Source organism: Vipera ursinii (genome assembly GCF_947247035.1).
Source record: "Vipera ursinii genome assembly, chromosome: 5".
In the NCBI taxonomy this organism is placed as follows: Eukaryota; Metazoa; Chordata; class Lepidosauria; order Squamata; family Viperidae; genus Vipera; species Vipera ursinii.
This window is the reverse complement of record NC_139518.1, coordinates 10901984-10925005: the sequence shown is the minus strand read 5'-3', so window position 1 is coordinate 10925005 and position 23022 is coordinate 10901984. Positions and strand designations below refer to the sequence as shown.

The following is a 23022-nucleotide window of genomic DNA, read 5'->3' as shown; positions in this document are numbered from 1 at the left end:
TGCCAGTTTAATACATTTATGGAGAAAACACAGCTATCTAACATGCACATATACTGAAGATGACGTCTGTGGAAAATGAACCTTGAGTTACCAATTTTCCCCACTGATGCTCTGGGTCCAGGGCAGCAGATCCAGTGGATCAGAAGAAGCTTTTAAGAAAACTTGCCCTTTATTCCTGGTTTATGTGCTCTTGAGTCTCTGCAGCGTGGTAAGGCAAGCTTCCTTTCTTTGTACCTACGGATGTTGTTTAGAACATGCAAGCAAGGTTGTTTCTGGAAGTGCTGTTAACTTATCAGGATAGCTGTTCTTCTCTTCATTCCGTCATGAACATCCAAGCCTCATCAGGTGGCATTTACAAAATGTTGTGCTTATGAACATTTTTTTTTCCTGAAGATCTGATGGGATCTGCAGAACCTTCACACTGGAAAGAAGTCCAAATCATTTCTGTTGTTGGTGTGTTGGTGTTCCAGTTGCAAATGTAATGAGGTTTTTCTCTTATTGTACAGGATGGTACGATTCATTTGGAAGAGGTGAGCGAGAAGGACTGCGAGTAATTGTAGTTAAGACTCGATATTGAACGCTTTCAGTAGCACATCCAGGTCACCCACGTTAGCAGCCTGAAAGAGTTCCGGCTGGTCCATCATAGACAATGCAATCCGGAGAGCAGCCCAAATATTACCTGAAATTACCGGATGAGACATCTGTTGCTGATTCCGACTCTTTCGTTGCAGATTGAGAGCTGTGAGGAAGTTGCTCACTGCCTCTCTGCAGATTAGAAAACAACCACAACAAAACATGTAGAAAAAGAATCCACAATTTCCACAATGTCTAGCAACCCAAATTCATATGGACGTACTTACCTATATGCACCTAGGTTGATGCAGCTGATTCCTAAATTGTATCTGGATCTGATGAAGCCAGGCTGAATTTCTAATGCTCGAGTGTAGGCTTCTACCGCTTCTTCACTTCGATCACCATTTGCTAAGGTTGCACCTAGACGGTTCCACAATGAATAATCCTGACAAGACAACAACAATTCGGATATAACATTGGTGCAGACATTTTCTTTTTTTCTTTTTTGCTCATTCTATTCAAATGAAGGTATCTGAGTGAGTATCTGGGGAGAAGTTGCCAATGCTCCTACACTGGAGGTTTTTAAGAAGAGAAGGGACAACCATTTGTCTGAAATGGTCTAGGGCAGACATGTCAAACACAAGGCCCGGGGGCCGGATCTGGCCCGCGAAGTGGTTTCATGTGGCCCGTGAAGCCATCCTGGAAACAGTGAGGGAACGCCCCCCACTGCCTTGGCCCTGGCCCAGAGACCCTTCTCCTGCCAGAGACCCTCAGATCTGTCCCACTCCTGCCCAGTCCCCCCATAGGTACCCTTGATGCGAACGATGTAGAGCTGGCCATGCCCACCCAGTAGGCCATATGCACTCTAGCCACACCCACCCAGTAGGCCACGCCCACCCAGCCCCCTTAGGGCAACCGCAATGCTGATGTGGCCCTCAATGAAATTGAGTTTGACACCCCTGGTCTAGGGTTTCCTGCCTGAGCAGTGGGTTGGACTAGAAGACCTCCAAGGTCCCTTCCAACCCTGTTATTCTATGATTTTGTAAGCGTCTCCTGCCTGAGCAGGGGGTTGGACTAGAAGACCTCCAAGTTTCCTTCCAACTTTGTTATTCTAAGGCAGGCGTAGGCAACCTTGGCTCTTTTATGACTCATGGACTTCAACTCCCAGAATTCCTGAGCAAGATATGCTGTAATCTAAGTATGATATGGATAGCCGTAAGTGTCTTCTCCTTTCACTAGTATGGCATGTAACTCAAGATAATTTTCTGAGATTAATTCCTATTTTTTTTGTTAGGCAAGCCAGAATCGGGAGACTAGTTAAACTATTTAAAAAGGGGGCTTGCAATTAACGATTCACTTTAGACACATTCATGGCTAAAACGAACACTAATTAATAGTTTAAAGGACCTTGGACAATAGAGAGAAGTATAAATTTTAATGCTAAAGTGCCAAACCTACCTCTGGGCGCACAGTGAGGGCAGCATTGAATGCATCTATTGCTCTGTTAAATTCCCCATTCAGATGAAAGAGCACTCCAAGTCCTGTCTGCAAGTCTGGGTCAATCAATTCACCGTTATGATGAGCTCCTTCAAGAAACAACTCCTTCACTTCTTCCAGTAGTGAACTAGAAATAATGTAGCGTATATGTTATGTCGTGGGCTCTGGTGAGCCAGAATGAAGACACACGCTTAACCCGGGCCGTGCCCAGCCACACTACACTATATATATACCGCCAAGGTTGACCAATTGCAAGGCCAGAGACAGTCTGTCTAGGTTTCAAGGGAGCCGTTGGCTCACGTGGTATGGTACCACAAGCTCAGTACATAACACTAGAGATAAATGTAGAGTAATGTAAGAGCAACAAATACTATGGCCCAGGCCTCAGAATAGATGGTAGAATTCATTTGCTCCCGTGTCTCCCTCCCTTCTTCACGGAAAACGTTGGTTTAAATGCAGGTTGAGTTGGGCGATGTTTCAGTGTCCCAAATTTTGCTTGTAAATCAGCCAATCTGGGATTACTGTTACCTTTCGTCAGGTGTCTTCGACATCCTCCTGGCCAACGCTGGAGAACCTTTCTTGCTTCGTAAGAGGATTCTGTACTTGGGATTCTGTTTGATCCAGCTTCTTAAGACTTCACAGGCCTCCTGCTGGTGACCAGTGTTTGTGAAGCTCACGGCTAAGGCCATGAGGGCTTTCAAGTTGTTTGGCTGAAGCTCTAAGCACCTGAGCAGAGGAAGAGGAAAGTTGGTTAAGCAGACAGTTCTCAGTGGGCTAAAGGCATGGAGTTACTGTCACCAGGGCCTCTTGACGAAGCCACAACTGATGTACCGGATGAAACTGGGTGGACGTTCCCAAGGCCGTTGACTGTTATCTATTGATAAGTAATAGCTATGAATCAAAACATCAAAGTTTAGGGGGGGGGCTGCTTTTTCAGGCAGTTGGTTTATTGTGTACCATTGTGACAGTGTTAATTCTTAGTAGTCACATAGATGATTTTAAATCTGGTGTTTCAGGTCTTCCATAGGATACACTCACCACTGATCAAAAGCATCCACCTTGCTGCCACCTATGCTCTTCATCTTTTTCCTTCCACCTGTTCCAGCACTGAGGATTTCTCAGGGGGATAATGCAATCCTTTTAAGTCAGAGCTGGAATTTATAGCAAGCATCACCATCCTGCTGCGATTCAATGATGATCCCCCCCCGAAAACACAAAAGGGCCCCCACCACATCTCTAGAAGATGAAAGAGTTTCGTCAGCATCCTGACATCTGATCCTCAACAAGTCGATAAACTCTCCTAGCAGTTTCTTGTAATTGCTAAGATGCGAGTGGAGCAGAAGGAGCACCAAGCAGTTTGGCATCTCACACTGGACTAGTCTGACTAGTAGTTTGACTAGTGCCCACTGATGCCCATCTACCAGTTGAAATTACCTGCCCAGCAATGGAACCACTGCGTTGTGCAACAGGACACACCGTTGTGTCCTGCCATTCTGTTGAGGTGGGGGCGGGGGGGAGGAAGGCTTCTTGGCATTTTGCTTCTTGGCATTTTTTGCATGCTTTCGCTTTTGCTGTAACTGCTTGGGAATTAGGGAGGGGGATTGTCTTTGGAGATGGAGTAGACTTCTTCCCAGCCAGTTCCAGCCTGGTTTCAAGGCCATCATGCTCTGAGAGTGCCATGTTATCTACCCAGCACCTCAGCATTCTCAAAACGACCTTGCAGCATAACACTGGCTGCCAGTGTTTGGGGAAACAAAAGAATCGCTTTGTGCTTTGCGCAGGACCTTCAGATTCCACCTGACTTTACTGCAACCACTTTCTCTTAGTAAACATTCTTTTGATTCAATTCAATGGAGTCAAGAGTTTTGCTTTCCTGAGGGACCACCTGGGGCAGATACTTACAAGCCACCTACTCCCAACCCAGTAGATTGTACGGAACCATGCGTAAGACTAGGCTGAAGGAGGCATGTAAGCAGGGTGGACAAAAAATAATCTGGGATAAGTTTATGTTGCTAAGGAGGCCCTAAGATCCTGAATTAACTCAGTTGCCCTTTGCAGGGCATGGCGACTGAAGTCTCTCAGTGTCAAAGACAGGGAACTTTACTATTACAGGTAGTCCTCGACTTACGACTACAATTGAGCCTCAAAATTTCTGTTGCTAAGTCAGCTAATTGTTAAGTGAGTTTTGGCCCATTTTGCGACCTTTCTTGCCACAATTGCTAAGTGAATCACAGCCGTTGTTAAGTTAGTAACATGGTTGTAAAGTGAATCTGGCTTCCCCATCCACTTTGTTAGAAGTTCACAAAAGGCAATTACATGACCCCAGGATACTGCAACCGTCATAAATATGAGTCGGTTGCCAAGCATCCAAATTTTGATCAAGTGACTATTGGGATGTTGCAACAGCTGAGAGAAAAACGGTCATAAGTCATTTTTTTTCAGTGCTATTGCAACTTTAAATGGTCACTAAATGAACAGATATAAGTCGAGGGCAACCTGCATATCCAGTTCTGGGCTGGATAGATCATCATCAATATGATATTGTCAATGCTGAAAGGCAAAGCAAAAGTATTGATAATTTATGGAAAATATTCCCTGTATTGCCATAGATATTTCTTCAACCAAGGTGGAAATTGTTCTTAACAACGTCAAATCTGAATCCATCTCCAGCAATCCCAACTAAGAATAACAGAATAGCAAAGTTGGAAGGGACCTTGGAGGTAATCTAGTCCAACCCCCTGCTCAAGCAAAAGACCCTCTACCATTTTAGACAAATAGTTATCCAATCTCTTCTTGAAAACCTCCAGTATTGGAGCACCCACAACTTCTGAAGGCAAGTCATTCCACTGGTTAATTGTTCTGCCAGGAAATCCCTCCTTAATTCTAGGTTGCTTCTCTCTTTTATAAACTTCCATCTGTTGCTTCTTGTTCTGATTTCAGGTGCTTTGGAGAATAGTTTGACTCCCCTCTTCTTTGTGGCAACCCCTGAGATATTGGAACACTGCTATCCTGTCACCCCTAGTCCTTCTCTTCATTAAACTAGACATCCCCAATTCTAGCAACTGGTCTTCATATGTTTTAGCCTCCAGTCTCCTAAAGATATGTCCATGATTTATGGAAACACTCTCTTTCCCTCTAAAAGCAGTAAGACAACCACTTGGATCACTAACCTTTGAAGGGCAACTATGGCTCCCTGTTCATTTTCATTTTCTGCTTGGGTTATTCCAAGAAACTGCCAGGCCTGCAAAATGGGGAATTCAAAGATTATTCCATGCCTAATAAACCAGCATAATAAACTCTGGGATATTCTCTTGTTATGAATGCCATGTGGGTCTTTATTTTAAAAAGCAAGCCTTTTTAAAAATGTCGGCTTTAGTTTGGCAAGATTGATGTCAGACTCAAAAATCAAGAAAGACACATTGGGTTTCTAAGCAGTTTCATTTATTGTTCCTGACCCACAGACAGAAATCTTGCTCAACTAAAGCAGACTACGTGCACCATGAAACATATAAACTGGGAACTCTGAGGGAGGAGCCTCCTTCACTCTCTTTCTCCCACACAAACCATCTAAACTTCTCTGTCTCTTCTTCCTCTCACATGCAGCCCCTCCTTCCTGGGAATCCAGACTACATTCCACCACATCAAAATTCAAGAGCCTTGGTGGAGCAGTGGGCTAATGCCTCCTTAAGTAACACCAGCTGCCTGCAATTAGTGCAGGTTCGAGTCCCACCAGGCTCAAGGTTGACTCAGCCTTCCGAGGTAGGTAAAATGAGGACCCAGATTGTTGGGGGCAATTAAGCTGACTTTGTAATAATGCTGCTTGGGGTGGGTGGGTGAAAGCCCTAATAAGCAGGCATATACATAGAATGAAGGCTACTGCTAAGCTTGTAAGCCACCCTGAGTCTTCGAAGAAGGGCGGGATATAAATGGAATTAAAATAAAAAATAAAAATAAATAAATCATCCTCCCCATTCTAAATCCTGACTGTTGGCTACAGAACCAAATCAGGAAGACATCAGTCCCAACTGGACTCAAGGATTTGGTGCTCAAGGGAATATAAAATAGTGTTATTGCATTCAAATTATATATAAGTGAGAAAGCACCGAGGCTATGAAATATATTTGGGCTTTTTCTACAAAGTGAAGAAAGCCGAAAAGGGAGGAACGGTTGAATATTCTGATATAAATATCTCTCTTTCAAGGTTGTTCCCATTGATGAAGTTGACAACATGTCTATAGGTAGGATAGAGGATGACAAGAAAAGCTGTTTCAAACAATGAGCAAGGAATCAAATAATACTCTAATCAAGGCATTAATAAGGAGGAAAACCATACTTCCACCAAAACTGAGGGGCAAGCTAATGTGTATAAACAGAGAACAAACCCTACACTCACTCACACTGACGATGTTACCTTGTTGGGCAATTAAAGGTTTGCAAGCAAACAACCAAGTCCAGAGAGCACCAAGAAATCCAAAGCTGTTTCTTCACAACTGACAAAGGCTCTGAAGGGAATTTTGACTAGTTTCATATATTCATCAGGGTAGCTACCTCAGCATCATGTGGGTCTTGGAGAATAGCTGCCTCCAAGTATAGGATGCTGAGAGGCAAGTCTCCTTCTCTCAATTTTTTTAGTCCCTCTTCAAAAGCACCAGGCCAATCTTTGAAGGGATTTTCAGTGTGAAAGTAATAACCCTAAAAAAAAAGAAAATTAAAGTATTGTCAGTTTGATACGAAATCTTACATAGAAAACTATCCACACACTCTTATGGAGATCTATTCACAAGAAAGTCTCAGGGAGCCTGGGAATAAAATCTGACTACATTAAAATTAAATCATTTATTGCCTTTAATTTATTCATGAAGGTGTTTTGGTAAAGTGTCTGAACAGCCTACACATTATTACTGTATATGCAGTGGCTTATTTTCAGCAATGGGACTGGAGAATCTGTATGACCAACAAGATGATTTTTTTTTCCTTCTGAAAATGTTTTATGTATCGAATAAGCTACAGTACAAACAAGGTAACTGTAACTGGAATTGCACACAATGCATCTCCTCCTTTCTTTTTCTGCTTCCTCAACTTACAATTTTTTGCACTGAGGTGCTTCCGGGTTGAAAGGATTAGCCGATGACATAACTGAGCTGGGGGCTCAGTTTCATGTACCCAGCAGGAGCTGGAACAAAGGACAGGAGCTCAACCCCGCTCCATGGCAGCACTTGGTGGGTCTTGAACATGGGCTAGCTAACTTCCATTCCAGCATCCTAGCTACACAAGCTACCATGTTCCTTAGAAAGAGGTTCATTGAAATTGATCCATGATAGGAGGTAATCTCATAGGGGCACAGAGTAAGTGCCTTGAAGAGAAGGCCCATTTTCTGGGTCTCAAGAGGTGACCGTTTTTAATTCAAAGCGAGCCAACTGCATCAGATCATTGAAACTACTGGGGCTAGATGGTCCTTCAGATAACCAGAACCTGTGTGACGATGTGTAAATTTGCCTTTTACCGATCTGGGACTACCATAAAGATGTTCTTCTCTGTTCTTTTACAATCCCAGGTTACCTTCTCATTAATGGAGACAGCCACTTGTCCTCTTGTTTCTTGGCTTTCTGAAATCCACTTTCTCCGAGCCATTTCTTCCCACTCTGCCTGCATCTTGTCCCAAAACTCTGTGTCTGACTAAGGAGAAGAGAACCAAACAATGATAAAACATGGAAGAAATAGAATGGAAGAAACAATTCTTTTAGATTAAGGGCATCTCCAAGTTATTTTTTACTTTCAAAATTGAAAATCCAGAACTTCAAGCATCTTTAAATGCAGTCATTCTTTGGAGGGGATGAGCAAAGGTGTAAGTGGCATCATTTGTGTGATGCCAGTGTGATACACGTGACAATATTTTGGCATCTACTAAAGGTCTAGAATCCTTAAGATGAAATTTTCCAGTGGAGAAGATGTAAATTTTAGGTTGTATTCATAACTGAGTTATTTCCAGCTTGGCACAATATAACTGACCCACATGTTCATAGTAACAAAGCCACAAATAAGCACAACTTAAATTAAAGAATCTACACACAAATGCAAACTACACACTTTGAGATCTTTATTTGGCTCAGGTAAACTTGTGATGGAGAAGACTCCTGCGAGTCTCTTGGACTGCAAGGCGATCAAACCAGTCAGTCCTAGAGGAGATCAACCCTGACTGCTCTTTAGAAGGCCAGATCCTAAAGTTGAAATTCAAATACTTTGGCCACCTAATGAGAAGGAAGGACTCACTGGAGAAGAGCCTAATGCTGGGAAAGGTTGAGGGCAAGAGAAAAAGGGGATGACGGAGAATGAGGTGGCTGGATGGAGTCACTGAAGCGGTAGGCATGAGCCTAAATGGACTCCAGAAGATGGTAGAGGACAGGAAGGCCTGGAGGAACGTCGTCCATAGGGTCGCGATGGGTCAGACACGATTTCGCAGTTAATAACAACAAACCTGTTGTATGGACACAGCCCAGGAAATTCCAGGGATTCAGTCAGCCTGAATGGAAGTTGGGAATGTTGAAGTTCTAATCCCAATACACCTGTAAAGGTGCCAGGCTGGGGAAGATTAACTTAGATGGTCACTGTACACACTCATCCCAGTTTGCAAGTTTGAGATACAAGTAGTCCTCACTTACAATAATTTAATGACCATTACAACAGCACTAAAAAGTGATTTATAACTGGTATAAGTGACTCAGTACACCCAAACATGTACACCATATACAGTATGTATACATATAGTTGTTAATTCAGGAGCGATGATTGTGGGCTGCATGTAATAATTTGGCAAGATATTGGATGGCAAATTGTGTGGGGCCATGTCACACCCATGGGTGAGAGGGAACGGCAGAGGGCTTTCCTTTTTAAAATTCGGATGTATGTTTAGAGTTAATTTCATCTCTTCCATTCCTCAAAAGGGAAATGGGCGAACCGTTGGTGGACTGAAGAATTCTGAAGTAGCGGGTTAAGGGTGGCTGGAGTGATTGTAGAATGGAACATTTTTCGAGGAGGATCAGATGTAAATTATTCTAATCTGTTTTAATTGCCTCCTGTTGTAATATTTATATATAGCTTTTATGTTTTTACTGTCTTATTTGTACCCTGCCCAGAGTCATTCTGGGAAGGAGAGGGACAGTGTGTAAATGCGATAAATAAATATAAATAATATAAATATAAATAAATAACTGTAACTGGGTATATAAATGAACGAACACATACATTTATTCCTTGCCATTTGCCATTATTAAGGGTATCTTTCTATTTTTCCTCACCAACAATGTTCCTTTTTTCTTCAGTTATTATGGAAATACTCTAACAAATGCTGTCATTTATACTCACAGCTTTTCCTTTCCTTTCCTTTCCTTTCCTTTCCTTTCCTTTCCTTTCCTTTCCTTTCCTTTCCTTTCCTTTCCTTTCCTTTCCTTTCCTTTCCTTTCCTTTCCTTTCCTTTCCTTTCCTTTCCTTTCCTTTCCTTTCCTTTCCTTTCCTTTCCCCTCCCCTCCCATTTTTAAAACCACTCCAAAATTCAAATAAGCTTTCTCTAAATCACATTTCTAACTAATGGTCCTTTCCACCCCTACCCTGAATACTATGGTATAAAATTGTTTTACTTATCTCTTTAAGTAAAGTATTGTAGGGAAGGATGCTATTAAAAACAGCCTCTTTATTTGTGATTCTATGCTTTGTAATTGAATAGCATAATCACTAGCACTTTATAGATATCTGAAATCTAAGCCTGGCACAGGGGAAAAAACGCTTATCTCACATAGCTAAGAAAATCCTAAAATGCACAATATTATGCATTCTGTTCTCAGAAGTGGGGGGGGGGAGGTTTTTATGGAATATTGCAAGCATTTAGCATTTCTATAGTGCTGCCAGAACCTTTTATGTGATTTATCTCAATAGCACCTTATTATTTTATTTATAATGCCCCTAAGACCATTATCTAGGCAGAAAAAGCAGTTTAAATAGTCCATACCACAGTCCTGAAAAACAGGCAGTTTCTAATTGTCCTTAGTAATGTATGAACTGTGGATAAGGTTTTCAATCTACATTTATATGCCAGGGTGGCCTCAAATGGGGTCAAAAAAGTCAAGATGACAGCTGTTTTTAATTCCCCTCTGCCTGTGGGATTGTGTTTGCATCAACCTTTCTTCCTTAAAAGTTGTATTTATAGAAAGGAAAAGGGAAATAAAATAAAGGCTTGAAAGTATTCAAATATTACAAGTAGTCCTTGACTTACAACCATAACTGAGCCCACAATTACATCCATAAGTTGTGACAGTCATTAAGTGAGTAATCACGTGACTGAGCCCAATTTTACGACCTTTTTTGCAGCAGTTATTAAGTAAATGCTGTGGTCATAAAGCGAACCCTGTGGTTGTAAAGTGAATGCAGCAATCATTAACACTGCAGTTGCTAAGTGAATCCATAGTTTGCTATAGATTTTTTTGCCAGAAAATGGAAGTAAACACCGGTTTCTGTCAAAAACGTCTCAAACACCGTCTTATGATCATGGGATGCTTCAAATCCTGAAACTCAAAAATGGGAGAGAAGGATAAGGTAATTTGGCCCAACAGACTCAAGGATGCTCTAAGATCTGGACTTGCAAAAGGCAAACAAGAGATTCATTTTGGCCCGGAGGCCTCCATGTCTGCTCTCAGATGATAATTTATCGGGATATTATCCTCGTGAAGATCCCTTTCTCTAAGATTCATTAAATGCATTGCAGTCTGCTAAATCACCGTTTCTCAATCTTGGCAAATTTCAGATGAGGACTTCAACTCCCGGAATTCCTCAGCCAGAGTTATGGTTATACTTACTTATTTGAGCAATCCGGCCTGGTTTGATGGGTTTGGGGGTTGGGGTTTTAACATGGTTTTTAATTATTGTATATATTGGGCATAATATTTAATAGTTTTTTAACTTTTGTACTTTGTCTTTTAATACTTAATGCCCTGTACACTGCCCTGAGTCCTTTGGGAGAAGGGTGGTATGGGTGGGGCATCAGAACTTCAAATCCAGGGCATAAGTTTTTGTTTGGGGGGATCTTGTCAAGCACCTGGGAAATCAGGAGATTTTGGCAGTTTCAAAGGAGTATAAATATTTATTGCAAGCTTAAGCTGTCTACAAGAATCTGACCAACTAACAGTCAAGGGGAATGAGCGGAAGATACGAGAGGCACTCAAGGTGAGATGGACTTGTAATGCATTTGACCCCTCCCTCAGGCTCAACCTGATCATGCCTTCAGATGCGGTGCTTTGTCACTGGTGGTTTTTAAGAAGAGACTGGACAGTCACTTGTCTGAAATGGTATAGGATCTCCTGCTTGAGCAGGGGGCTGGACTAGAAGACCTCCAAGGTCCCTTCCAGCTCTGTTCTGATTCTGATTCTGATCTCCTACTCCTGTCATAACTTCAAACAGTTGCTAAGTGTCTGGTTGTAAGTTGAGACCACCTGTATTTCCTTAAATTGTGATATTGATCTTTATGGACAGAAGAAAGGAAGGAAGGAAGGAAGGAAGGAAGGAAGGAAGGAAGGAAGGAAGGAAGGAAGGAAGGAAGGAAAATGCTGAGTTTCTCACCCCTTCTCCCAATGATCTATGCGGATGATGTTGTAGGAGAGCGGTGTGGAGGGTTATGTGTTGACCTGGTTAATTGTGAGACCATCACAAGTTCTGGAAATCCAAACTCTACTTATTTATTAAGGGCATGGCACCCAGCTCAATTCAGTATCTGCTAGACTTCAAATGGAAGCACAAGGGGCACATATTGCAATTATGAGAGAAGAGGAAAACCAGGTGTTTGGGGAGATATTTAACACCGCTCCAGCCTCACATATTTACATTGCTTTAATTCAGTTTACTGTTTGCAAACCCGCACAGGTTTGAACTATTTTATTTTAAATGCCACGCATTTAATGGAGATGTTTTCTTAAAAGGCAATCCCTTCTAGCTGATATGAGGGTAACAGAGATGGGACATTGTCCTCCCGGTTTTCTTCTTGGCAAACTGCCACCCAAGTCATTATTTTCTAATTTTATCAACAAACACACCCTGAGATTAAGTTCAGTCCCTTCCTCTCAGTTTACAAAGGACTCCAGAAATTTCTTGCCTTGTTTCATATCGAATAGAAAGAGTAAGATCAGAATGGGCCGGCAAAGGTTTTTTCCCCTTGACACTCTACGGAAGTGAAAATTGGATTTTGAAGACGCCAGCTAGAACGTGTATTGATGCTTTTGAACTTCGCTATTGGAAAAAAACCAACCTCCCGAGAATACTATTTACAGCCAAGGAAACAAACAAATTGATCACAAAACAAATCAATACAGAATTCTTATTTGAGCCACAAACGAACAGGCTCAGATTGTCAGGTTTTGGATACATTTCTATAATACGAAGAGAGGTGAAAGGAAGAAGGAGCATGGCTAGCATGCTGATCTAGTAGGAAGGAATAAAATAATAATAAGGTCACATAGATTTGTTTAGCTAATGGATTATTAATAATCACACCATGCTGTAATTTCCATTGTGTCTGCCTTTTGGGGTGTCTTGTCTTTGCAATGCAGTTTAAACTCTGGTTTTGCTTTGGGACAGGGACGCTGGGCTTTGTTTGGTACCCAGGCCATCCTGTATTTACGTTAATAAAGTTATATGATATCCTCAGGGTGATTTGGTTGCTTTACACGAGTCAGATTTGGACCACAGCCATATATTTTAGCATCCTTCACAACTTGTTGATGTATGAAATATTCGATGCACATAGAATACTAGCAGGGCAGAGACAAAGTTTAGTAGATTTTTTTCTTCCGCAGGCTATCTTGCTAAAGGAAAAAAAAATATCTCTGGCTGTCTTGCTAGCAGCCAACATCTGGCTCTTTTGGACAGTGGGGAAGATCGAGATGCTTTTGAAGCAGTAGCATGCGGGGATCGTATTATGATTTTATTGATGTGCTCTTTGTGGTTTGGGATTTGATTTAATTGCATTTGAACCGTAATACTGTAATGAAGAGTGTAAGCTGCTTAGAGTCATCCTCTGGTTGAACCAGCACATAAGCCTTAGTAAAAAAATTTTTTTTAAAAAAAAATCAATCATTTACTTTATGTATTTACTTACATTCTTATATGGCTCATATTTCTGCAACTATCAACCCTTCTAAGGGGCATTTAATTGCTGTGTTTCAATGTTAACCAAAGTTTTGCTTACATTGCCTTGCACTTTTATGATTCCCCCCGTTTCTTATTTTTTTTTTAAAAAAAAGAATATTTATCAGGTGCAAAAGATCAGGTCCACATATGAGGGTCCAATTAAACTGATTTCTTCCTAATCATACTTATGCACAGGAATCTTCTCAACTAACAATTAGCACCTGCTTGGATTTAGAGAAGGGCCAACGGAATTCAAGGGAGGTTGGGTTTATTTCACTTGTGGCGATGTAGGGATTCTAGGCTGATTCCTCTTTTATCTCTGCCCCCTCGTTCTGCCACTCCTTCTCCTACGATATTACAGTATTTCAATTGCCAAAGAGAAAAAAAGAGAAAACAATATATAAAAACAAATGAAAAATGATAATATCCAACAGTTATGAAGTTGTAGCACTAGTGACTAGAAGAAAGAAAAAGAAAATTAAAAATAGTAAAATATGAAACAAAGAAAAAAAGACACATAATATTAGATTAGTATAAATCATCTAATTCATCACACATTCATTCAATCATTCAAACCAGTGGCCCCCAACTTTTCTGGCTCCATTGACCAGTGGTGGCAGAAGCGGTGGCCATGGGAAGTGGGGGGAGTGATTTTGCATGTGCAACCTAGATCCTGCGCATGTCCAAATGAAACTTTGCACATTCGCATGCCACTTGCATGGCCCAGTTCCCAACAGGCTGTGGACCAGTACCGGTCTGTTGACTGAGGGTTGGGGACCCCTGAGTTAAACTAATAAATTGTGCATAAAATTGTCTAATTTTGCATAACAGTATGAACTGGACCTTCGCTCGTTCCGGCGCGGTCTGAAGACCCATTTATTTGAACAAGCTGGCCTGGCCTGATGGGGGATGTTAGGGTTTTTAATGGGTTTTTATATTGTTACTGTTTTATCTGGGCAATTATTTAATTCTCTTTTAATTTTTGTATTTTCTATTTATATATGCCCTGTTCATCGCCCTGAGTCCTTCGGGAGAAGGGCGGTATACAAATTTAATAAATGAATGAAAATGAAATGAAATATATATCGAAGGAAATGAATTGCATTATTTTCCAATTAGGAGAGAAATATGTTTTTAAAAATAGATATATTACAAGAATTTATGAATCTGTTTTAGATACCCAGGTTAATAGTACTTTTCCAGTCTCGTGTCTCTACATATAGTTTGGTTCACAGTCAGGCCTGAAATGTGATCGGCTACTTTTTTGTTCAACCAGATATTCCAATTCCAACAAAGGTATTTGTCTTATAATGGAGACATAATCACTACTGTAGTTTATCATTATCACATTGTGTATTTAATCAATGTCCACAATTGAGCTGAATGCAAATGGCTTATTGCAGTAGATGATTTCTTGTTCTAATTGAACTAATTCTTGAAATGCCAAGGAATACCTCAACAGCAGCTTTAGCGCGTTCAAATTCTTCTTCCAAGGAGTGATTTCGGGTGAGGTGTGGTCCTCCCCAGCATTGCTCTTTGGTTGACCGGCCCTGGAAGGAAATCACACTCAGAAAATAAGGCAAGGCATGATAATCATTGGAAAACTCAGAATCAGTCAATGCTTAGGGCTAAGTTTAGGTTTGCATCAGGAATAAAGATATTTTCAAACTGAGCTTATCTCCTGGTGGTTGCGTCCATAGATTTTTCTTAGCAGCACTAGGATGTACAAAAGCATTTCTTTATTCAAATTTATTATAGCTGCCAAACTTCAATGGACTCCTAACAACAGTTTGTTATTCCTTTCTTGTGTTTTTTGTTTTTTTCTTATGGATTAGTCTAATAGTTCCCAAATGGTTTCCTACTGAAATACTATCCAAGGTGACCCTACTCAGCTTTCAAGGTAAGCCAAACTTAACAACAACAACAACAAAGTTGGAAGGGACCTTGGAGGCCATCTAGTCCAACCCCCGGCTCAGGCAGGAAACCCTATACCATTTCAGACAAATGGCTGTCCAGTTTCTTCTTAACAACCTTCAGTGTTGGAGTTTTCACCACTTCTGGAGGCAGGTTGTTCCACTGATTAGTTGTTCTAATGGTCAGGAAGATTCTCCTTAGCTCTAGGTTGCTTCTCTCTTTGATTAGTTTCCATCCATTGCTTCTTGTCCTGCCTTCAGGTGCTTTGGAGAATAGCTTGACTCTCTCTTCTTTGTGGCAGCCCCTGAGATACTGGAACACTGCTATCATATCACCCCTCATCCTTCTCTTCATTAAACTTGTTGTTGTTGCTGCTGCTGTTATTTGCGAAGTCATGTCCGACCCATCACGACCCCATGGACAACGTTCCTCCAGGCCTTCCTGTCCTCTACCATCTTCTGGAGTCCATTTAAGCTCACGCCTACTGCTTCAGTGACACCATCCAGCCACTTCATTCTCTGTCGTCCCCTTCTTCTATTGCCCTCAATCTTTCCCAGCATTAGGCTCTTCTCCAGTGAGTCCTTCCTTCTCATTAGGTGGCCAAAGTATTTGAGTTTCAACTTCAGGATCTGGCCTTCTAAAGAGCAGTCAGGGTTGATCTTTCATTAAACTAGACATACTCAATTCAAGCAACCGTTCCTTATATGTTTTAGCCTCCAGTCCCCCAGTCATCTTTGTTGCTCTTCTCTGTACTCAGAGTCTCAACATCTTTTTTACATCGTGGTGACCAAAACTGCATGCAGTATTCCAAGTGTGGCCTTACCCAAGGCATTGCAAAGTGCTATTAACACTTCACGTGATCTTGATTCTATCCCTCTATTAATGCAGCCTAGCACTGTGTTGGCTTTTTTGGCAGCTGCAGCACACTGCTGGCTCATATTTACCGTATTTTTCCATCTATAAGGCGCACCCTTGTATAAGACACCCCTCCCCCCAATTTTCTAAAGAAAAATTCAGAAATCAACATTTTAAATATTAAACAAACCACATCTTTAGTTTTGCGCATATTTTCTATTTTATTGGTGATCAAAACAATGAAAACAGACCACATCTTTAGCAGCAGTAAAACAAGTGGCCGCGCACAGCATTCACTAACACAACAGGCCACATCATTAGTGGCCATGCACAGGGCCATCCACAGCACTGGTACAATGCTCAGCAGGGGTGGTATGCTCTTTACTCAGCCTCTATTGCAACACTGCTTTGTTCTTCCTCACTTTCAAACCTATCACTTTCTTCAACTTCTGTTGCATCACTTTCTACTGAGTCATTGCCTCTACAGATGAGATCATCCTTAGTTCTGTCCGTTGCATTGCTGATTCCACATTTCTTGAAGGACTTCACAATACCCTCTTTCTTGACACCATACCATGAGTTTAGAACCCAATTGCAAACCTTAGTAATGGTTGGTTTTTTTCACTCTTCCTTTCGGTGTCAAGTTATCACCTGCTTTTTCAATCCATCTACTCTGTTCTTCTCTCATCAGGGCTTTAAATGGCTTGTTAATTGAAACATCCAGTGGCTGTAGCTGACCTGTAAGTCCACCAAGAATAACTGCTAGCTGTGTTCACAAATCTGATGCAATCCTTTTTATCTTTTCTGTTAAATGTGCTCGGAAATTTTTATTTATTTATTTATTTTAATTCCATTTATATCCCGTCCTTCTCCAAAGACTCGGGGCGGCTTACAAACTTAGCAGTAGCCTTCATTCTATGTATATGCCTGCTTAATTAGGGCTTTCACACACACCCCAAGCGGCATTATTACAAAGTCAGCTTAATTGCCCCCAACAATCTGGGTCCTCATTTTACCTACCTGGGAAGGATGGAAGGCTGAGTCAACCTTGAGCCTGGTGGGATGCGAACCTGCACTAATTGCAGGCAGCTGGTGTTACTTAAGGAGGCATTAGCCCACTGCTCCACCAAAGCTCTTGGTGGTGGCTCTTGATCAAGGAAATGATCATAGATATGTAGAGCTGGCTTCTTTAAGAGTCCCCCAGGTCTTCTGGACCAAACCTTTGCAAACCAAATGGCCATAATGTCTTCATTCATCCATCCCTTCTCATGTGCTTGAACAATGATGCCAGGTGGTATGGTTTCTTTAGGATAAGTTTTCCTCTTAAAGATAAGCATAGGAGGCAGTTTAGTACCATCTGCACAGCATGAAAGGACAGCAGTATAGTGTGTCTTTTCATGGCCACTTGTTTTGATTGCCACTGTCTTGATTCCTTTCATATCCACAGTTCTGTTGGAAGACATATCCAAATTGAGAGGCACCTCATCCATGTTTCCAATCTGACTTTCTTCATAATGATATTCTTTTTCCAAAGTTGTATGACGTAGGAGTGAAAATGTTAGATTTTTTCCTCAGAAACTGGTGGCATTTTCTGTGCTAACTTTGATCGTGCTCTCATGGCCAACCCTTCTCTCTTCATGAAATTAAAGCACCATTTTCCCTTTCCTGTAAATCCAACAATCTTCATTTCGCTTGCAAACATTCTTGCCTGACATTGAATAAGCTTGGTTGACACACATAAGCCACTTTGGCGCTGCTCCATAATCCAAGTCTTAAGCCTCTGTTCCAAGTCTAGCCATTTTGTTGGTTTTCCTCTCAAGGCTTCCTTCTGTTTTGGCATCTTAAGGAGTTGTTATTCCTGTTTTCTCCACTGTCTGATCATACACTCAGTGGGAGGTGGTCCAAACTGTTTCTCTGCAGCTCTGTTTCCATGCTCTTTTGCATAACTGAATAGGCTCAGTTTAAATTTAGCAGAGCAAGATGTTCGCTTTACTGGTACTTTTCGATACCATCACACAAGGGAGGCAACGTCCTCCAATCAGATGGTGCTCTGCGGGCTTAGTCCTGCCCACCCCCTCAGCCATCAATCACTGTACTGAGGCGGCTTCCCGGGGCCTCTTGCAGCTTCAGCCTGAGTTGCACTGGTGAAAAACAGGTCATAGAAGGCGGCTTCAGTGGGACCAGTGGCATCCTTGGGGTAGCGCGATCCTCCAGCACCAGGCAGCATCTCGGGCCAGTGATATCCTCCTGCACCAGGCGGTATGGCAGTGGCATGTAAAGAACCCACACAGGCATGCCTTGGGCTGCAGAGGTTACCATTATTTTTTCGTGTATAAAACGCTGCACTTGTATAAGATGCACCTGATTTTTAAACAGGGTGTTTGCAGGAAAAAAATAGCATCTTATACACAGAAACATACGGTAAGTGATTGTCCACTAGGATTCCAAGATCCCTCTCACAGTTGCTACTATTGAGCAAGGTACCTCCTATACTGTATCTGTGCATTTGGTTTTTCTTGCCTAAATGTAGGACCTTACTTTAAAGATATTTTAAAGATATGCTGCTACCTCTTGAATTTGCACAAATGTATATTTGGACTAGTACTGTGAAGCTGTTATTGTTCAGGACATCTTCTTAGTCTAGTCTCAATTATTACAATTCACTGCAGGTTTTGGAGTTAGATGCAGCTCTCAGACTTTCGACGGTGAATTCCTGATTTAGAAAACTTCACAACATTGTCCATTGTTTGTGTCATGCTCAAAGGAGCTAATTAAATTGAAAAAGAAAGGTCGTTATTCCTAGAGCCGAGTATAGGTTTTTAGGAAAAACAGTCAAGGAAGATAACCATAAACAAGCCTCTTTTTGGAAGGTATTTGATCGTAGAAACTTGGCTTAGAAATCAGGTTCCTTAGTACACTTCCTTTGATCCCCAGTGTATCCAATAATTATTTTTATTTATTTATTATTGAATTTATACATCTTTCTAGCCAATATCACAGACAAGTCAGTGCTTTGCCCTTTCTAGAATACAAAGGTTTCAGATGCTGATTTTAGCTCTGCTTTTCCTGCCTTCTTTTTGTTCTCTGACTTTGGAGGTATTATAACTAATATACACCTTGTATTGAGAAGGGAGGGAGGGAGGGAGGGAGGGAGGGAGGGAGGGAGGAAGGAAGGAAGGAAGGAAGGAAGGAAGGAAGGAAGGAAGGAAAGACATTAATATGGTCACAGACCAAATGACTAAGAAATGGTTTCCATTTTAAACCTACTGAGGGGAATTCTTCTTTCTATGCCTGTGAATGAGTGGTTCCAAATTCTTCTAACCGGTGCTTGGGAAAAGTGTGTATTATTTTTGAATAGAGTTGAAAGTATTTTGCTAGATGGAAACTGGAATCGTGGCTGCCTACCAACAATATTGGTGGCCAAAGGCCAAGCTTTGTCTCATTGTTAATCTCCACCAGTCTTCACTTTGCTTGAAGTGAAGCCATTGCTTGATCACAGCCCAGTTCTTTATCAACAGCAGTGAAGCTGTATCAAACATTTTCTCATCAAGCTCAGCTTCTAAGCCCCCCTGTTGTTTTCATTTTCCACTTTGACCAGGCAGTAGTGATTTGTGGATACCTGCTATTCCTGGCTTTTTCCTTTGTTCAGCCTCTTTCTTTGGATTCATCCCACGGGAACAAGTGCAATGCAAGTTTATAATCCCTTTTTTTCATTAAAATAAAACCCCTTTCTAAACTCATGAACACGGTGAAAAGAAATTTCAACTTTCAATGCAGGGATAAGCCATGGAATGACCTAAAAAACGTTGGCTTTGCTAAGCTCACGATCTCGCGCTTGTCCGAGGTCAAACTCATTAACCAGATGTCTTTCCAACAAAAGGGGGCAACTACATGTGCTTACATGATTTTACTTTGGATCATTATAATTATTGCAGTTACTCAGTTGTAAAGAGTTGCCAGATGCATAAAACACTGAGCTAGCTGTTTCCCCCCCCCCTTTTGGGAGAAGGAAAAGGATCTGCTGATCTTAGTCTGAGCACTACTGAATGACGAACAAGTTACAGCAGTGTTTCTCAACCTTGGTAACTTTAAGAAGTGGGGACTTCGACTCCCAGGATTCCCCAGCCAGCCAGCCTGCCAGCCAGCCTTGCTGGCTGGGGAATTCTGGGAGTTGAAGTCCACACATCTTAAAGTTGTCAAGGTTGAGAAACAGTGGGTTAGAGCAGTGGTCCCCAACTTTTTGGGCACCAGGGACCGTTTCCGTGGAGAGAGGTTTTCCTGTGGACCGGAAGGGGTGTGGTTTTGCATGTTGCCTGCATCCCACGGATGTGGCTTTGCCTGTTTGCAGACCCCAGTTTCTAGTATGCTGCAGCCCAGTACCGATTAATTATCCCAGGGGTTGGGGACCTCTGGGTTAGAGCATGCTCCTTCACAATTCTCAGTTGATTAGGATGACAGCAGATGTGATATGGTGTAATGGGTGCACAGGAGCATAAGCAGGTATGTAAGATGTTACCTTAATGGCTCATTAAACTATTTAATATTCATAAACATTTATCGCAAGACAAGACTATCTGGAATGTAGATGGTTTCTGAACTACTGCAAAACATACAGTGATTAGAAATGGCCTCTATTAGTGTGTTCATGCACATTGTCCCAAAATGCAACTGGACTTTCTTTGTTTTTCCTTGAAGAAGTTTTGCTTCTCATCAGTTCTGAAGAAGCTTCTTGGATGAGAAGCAAAATGTGACATCTTCAATCTTCAGTTGCTTTTGGGACACCTTTGGGACAACCATGACCTGGATGACTGAGACTCTCCATAGACATTCATGCACTTTCAACATATTCCCTTAATACTGGGAACTTTGTGCACGTGTGGAAGGACAGGAGTGCTGGTATATCATAATAGCTAAAATATATCCCTAGTATCTCATTTGAATTGGTCTTAAGAAAACTCAAGTCCTTGTAGCAGTATTTATGGTAGGGTGATTCCTGTTCATTTCACTGCTGCATTACTGAGATACTATTCTGAATACAGTATGTCCCAAATTCATAATTGCTCTGCAACTATCACTGTTTTTTTTAAATGTTGATTTAATTCTTGTCATGTTAAGTATGCACATCCTTAAAAGGTGCCAATCAGTCAACTGGTGAAATCAAAATCAATCCAGAAAGAGTCCAGAGGTTAAATCTGACATATTCAAACCTAACATTTTTTTTAGGCACACTTTCTTCAAGTGTCTCCGATTTTTATGCAACATACTTGACTATGCATTAATTTATATGAACTTTTCCAGATGGGAACAACTGACCCCAGTGTTTGATTGATTGACTGACTGAATTAGCATCAAAATATTTCCTGTTCACTGCTGTTCTGAAGAATGGATCAATCCTCCTTCAGGGTAAGATTTAACATTTAACAAATGCTACCCCAATGATTTCTGTGCACTTTCAAGTAGCTGTGCTTGGGAGATACGTCAGCAAATGAATGACATGGCTAGAATAACATCCTTGCTCCTGAAACCCACCTAAGATGGGTTGTAATCTTAACACAGTAGACAAGAAGGCATATCGGCAAATTCTACAAAGGAATTGTATACATTAAACCACAATTGAAACCACCTCTTTTGTTGATGGATGACCAAGGTAGATTTGTAGCTGTGGAAGTGCAGATCCAAGGAGTTTAAATCTATAGTACAGGTAGTCCTTGACTTAACAGACATTTGTTTGTTCCATACAGTATTAATCTTGTGAACTCATAATCATAATCATAATAGTAAAGTTGGAAGGGACCTTGGAGGTCATCTAGTCCAACCCCCTGCTCAGGCAGGAAACCCTATACCATTTCAGACAAATGGCTGGCCAGTCTCTTCTTAAAAACTTCCAGTGTTGGAGCATTCACAACTTCTGGAGGCAGGTTGTTCCACTGGTTAATTGTTCTAACTGTCAGGAAGTTTCTCCTTAGTTCTAGGTTGCTTCTCTCCATGATTAGTTTCCATCTGTTGCTTCTTGTCCTGCCTTCAGGTGCTTTGGAGAATAGCTTGACTCCCTCTTCTTTGGGGCAGCCCCTGAGATATTGGAACACTGCTATCATGTCACCCCTCACCCTTCTCTTCATTAAACTACACATACCCAATTCTAAATTCTAAAGCTTCCTCCTTCCATTATGTATTCAAGATGGACAGTGATTAATATTTATATGTTACTTATATGTAAGGGTGTTACATACATACATACATACATATGTTGTATATAGTATGTTTTAAATGTGTGTTATGTATGTGTACACTTGAGAGCAAGCAACCAAATTTCATTCTTAATGTGTGCCGTTGTGCCCACAGGGAAAAATTGACAATAAAGGTTATCTAATTCGTTTAGTGACTATGTGGCAAGAAAGATCGTAAAATGGGGCAAAACCCACTGAACACATGTCTCACTTAGCAACAGAAACTTTGGGCTCAATTGTGGTCATAAATCAAGGACTACCTGTAGATCCTGGGCTGTTTTTCTAAGTGTATCATAAAAAATACTACATTAAATGTCAAGTGCTATTAAAATAACTAATAGTGTTAGTAATGATGCAGATACCAGGATTAATATAATTGATTTGCAAAATATGACTATTATCTGGAATACACCACAGTTTTGGACTGCTTCAAAACACGACTAGTCTAAATAAAAGCCAGCTCTTACCTTTGGTGCAGGGGCTAATTCTAAATCTGTGGCTGAAATAGATTCCAGTGTGGTTTTACCAGTGGCCAGCTCAGGCTGGGATCTGTTTTCTGCCAACCTACAAAAGAACAAAATTGTACTTCCTCAGACTGCAACACCAACATAGCTGGCCACGATAGTGCTAAGTGTATTATGTCACTCCCAAATCATGGTTCTAAGTCCTTTCGCAGTAAACTGCTTTGAAGGGGGGAAAAGTGGAGAGCAGAAATACAAGCAAGGCCCTGAGTTCGGGAAGATTTGAGTGAGGGTAGAGGAGAGGACAGTGTCCGGGAGCTGGACTG

General features: G+C 41.4%; 1 protein-coding gene across 1 annotated transcript in view; it reads right to left on the bottom strand.

Moving 5' to 3' along the window:
• Positions 1–560: 560 nt before the first annotated feature.
• Positions 561–23022, bottom strand: part of PEX5L (peroxisomal biogenesis factor 5 like) — a gene marked incomplete at both ends in the record, with an annotated part of 197227 nt that continues 174765 nt past the window's right edge. Inside the window, 9 exons of the mRNA XM_083363972.1 lie at positions 561–765; positions 861–1018; positions 2032–2197; positions 2599–2796; positions 5241–5311; positions 6619–6762; positions 7630–7746; positions 14694–14789; positions 22703–22799. Coding sequence (XP_083220098.1) covers positions 561–765; positions 861–1018; positions 2032–2197; positions 2599–2796; positions 5241–5311; positions 6619–6762; positions 7630–7746; positions 14694–14789; positions 22703–22799 — 1252 coding nt within the window. The remainder of the gene's footprint in view (positions 766–860; positions 1019–2031; positions 2198–2598; positions 2797–5240; positions 5312–6618; positions 6763–7629; positions 7747–14693; positions 14790–22702; positions 22800–23022) is intronic.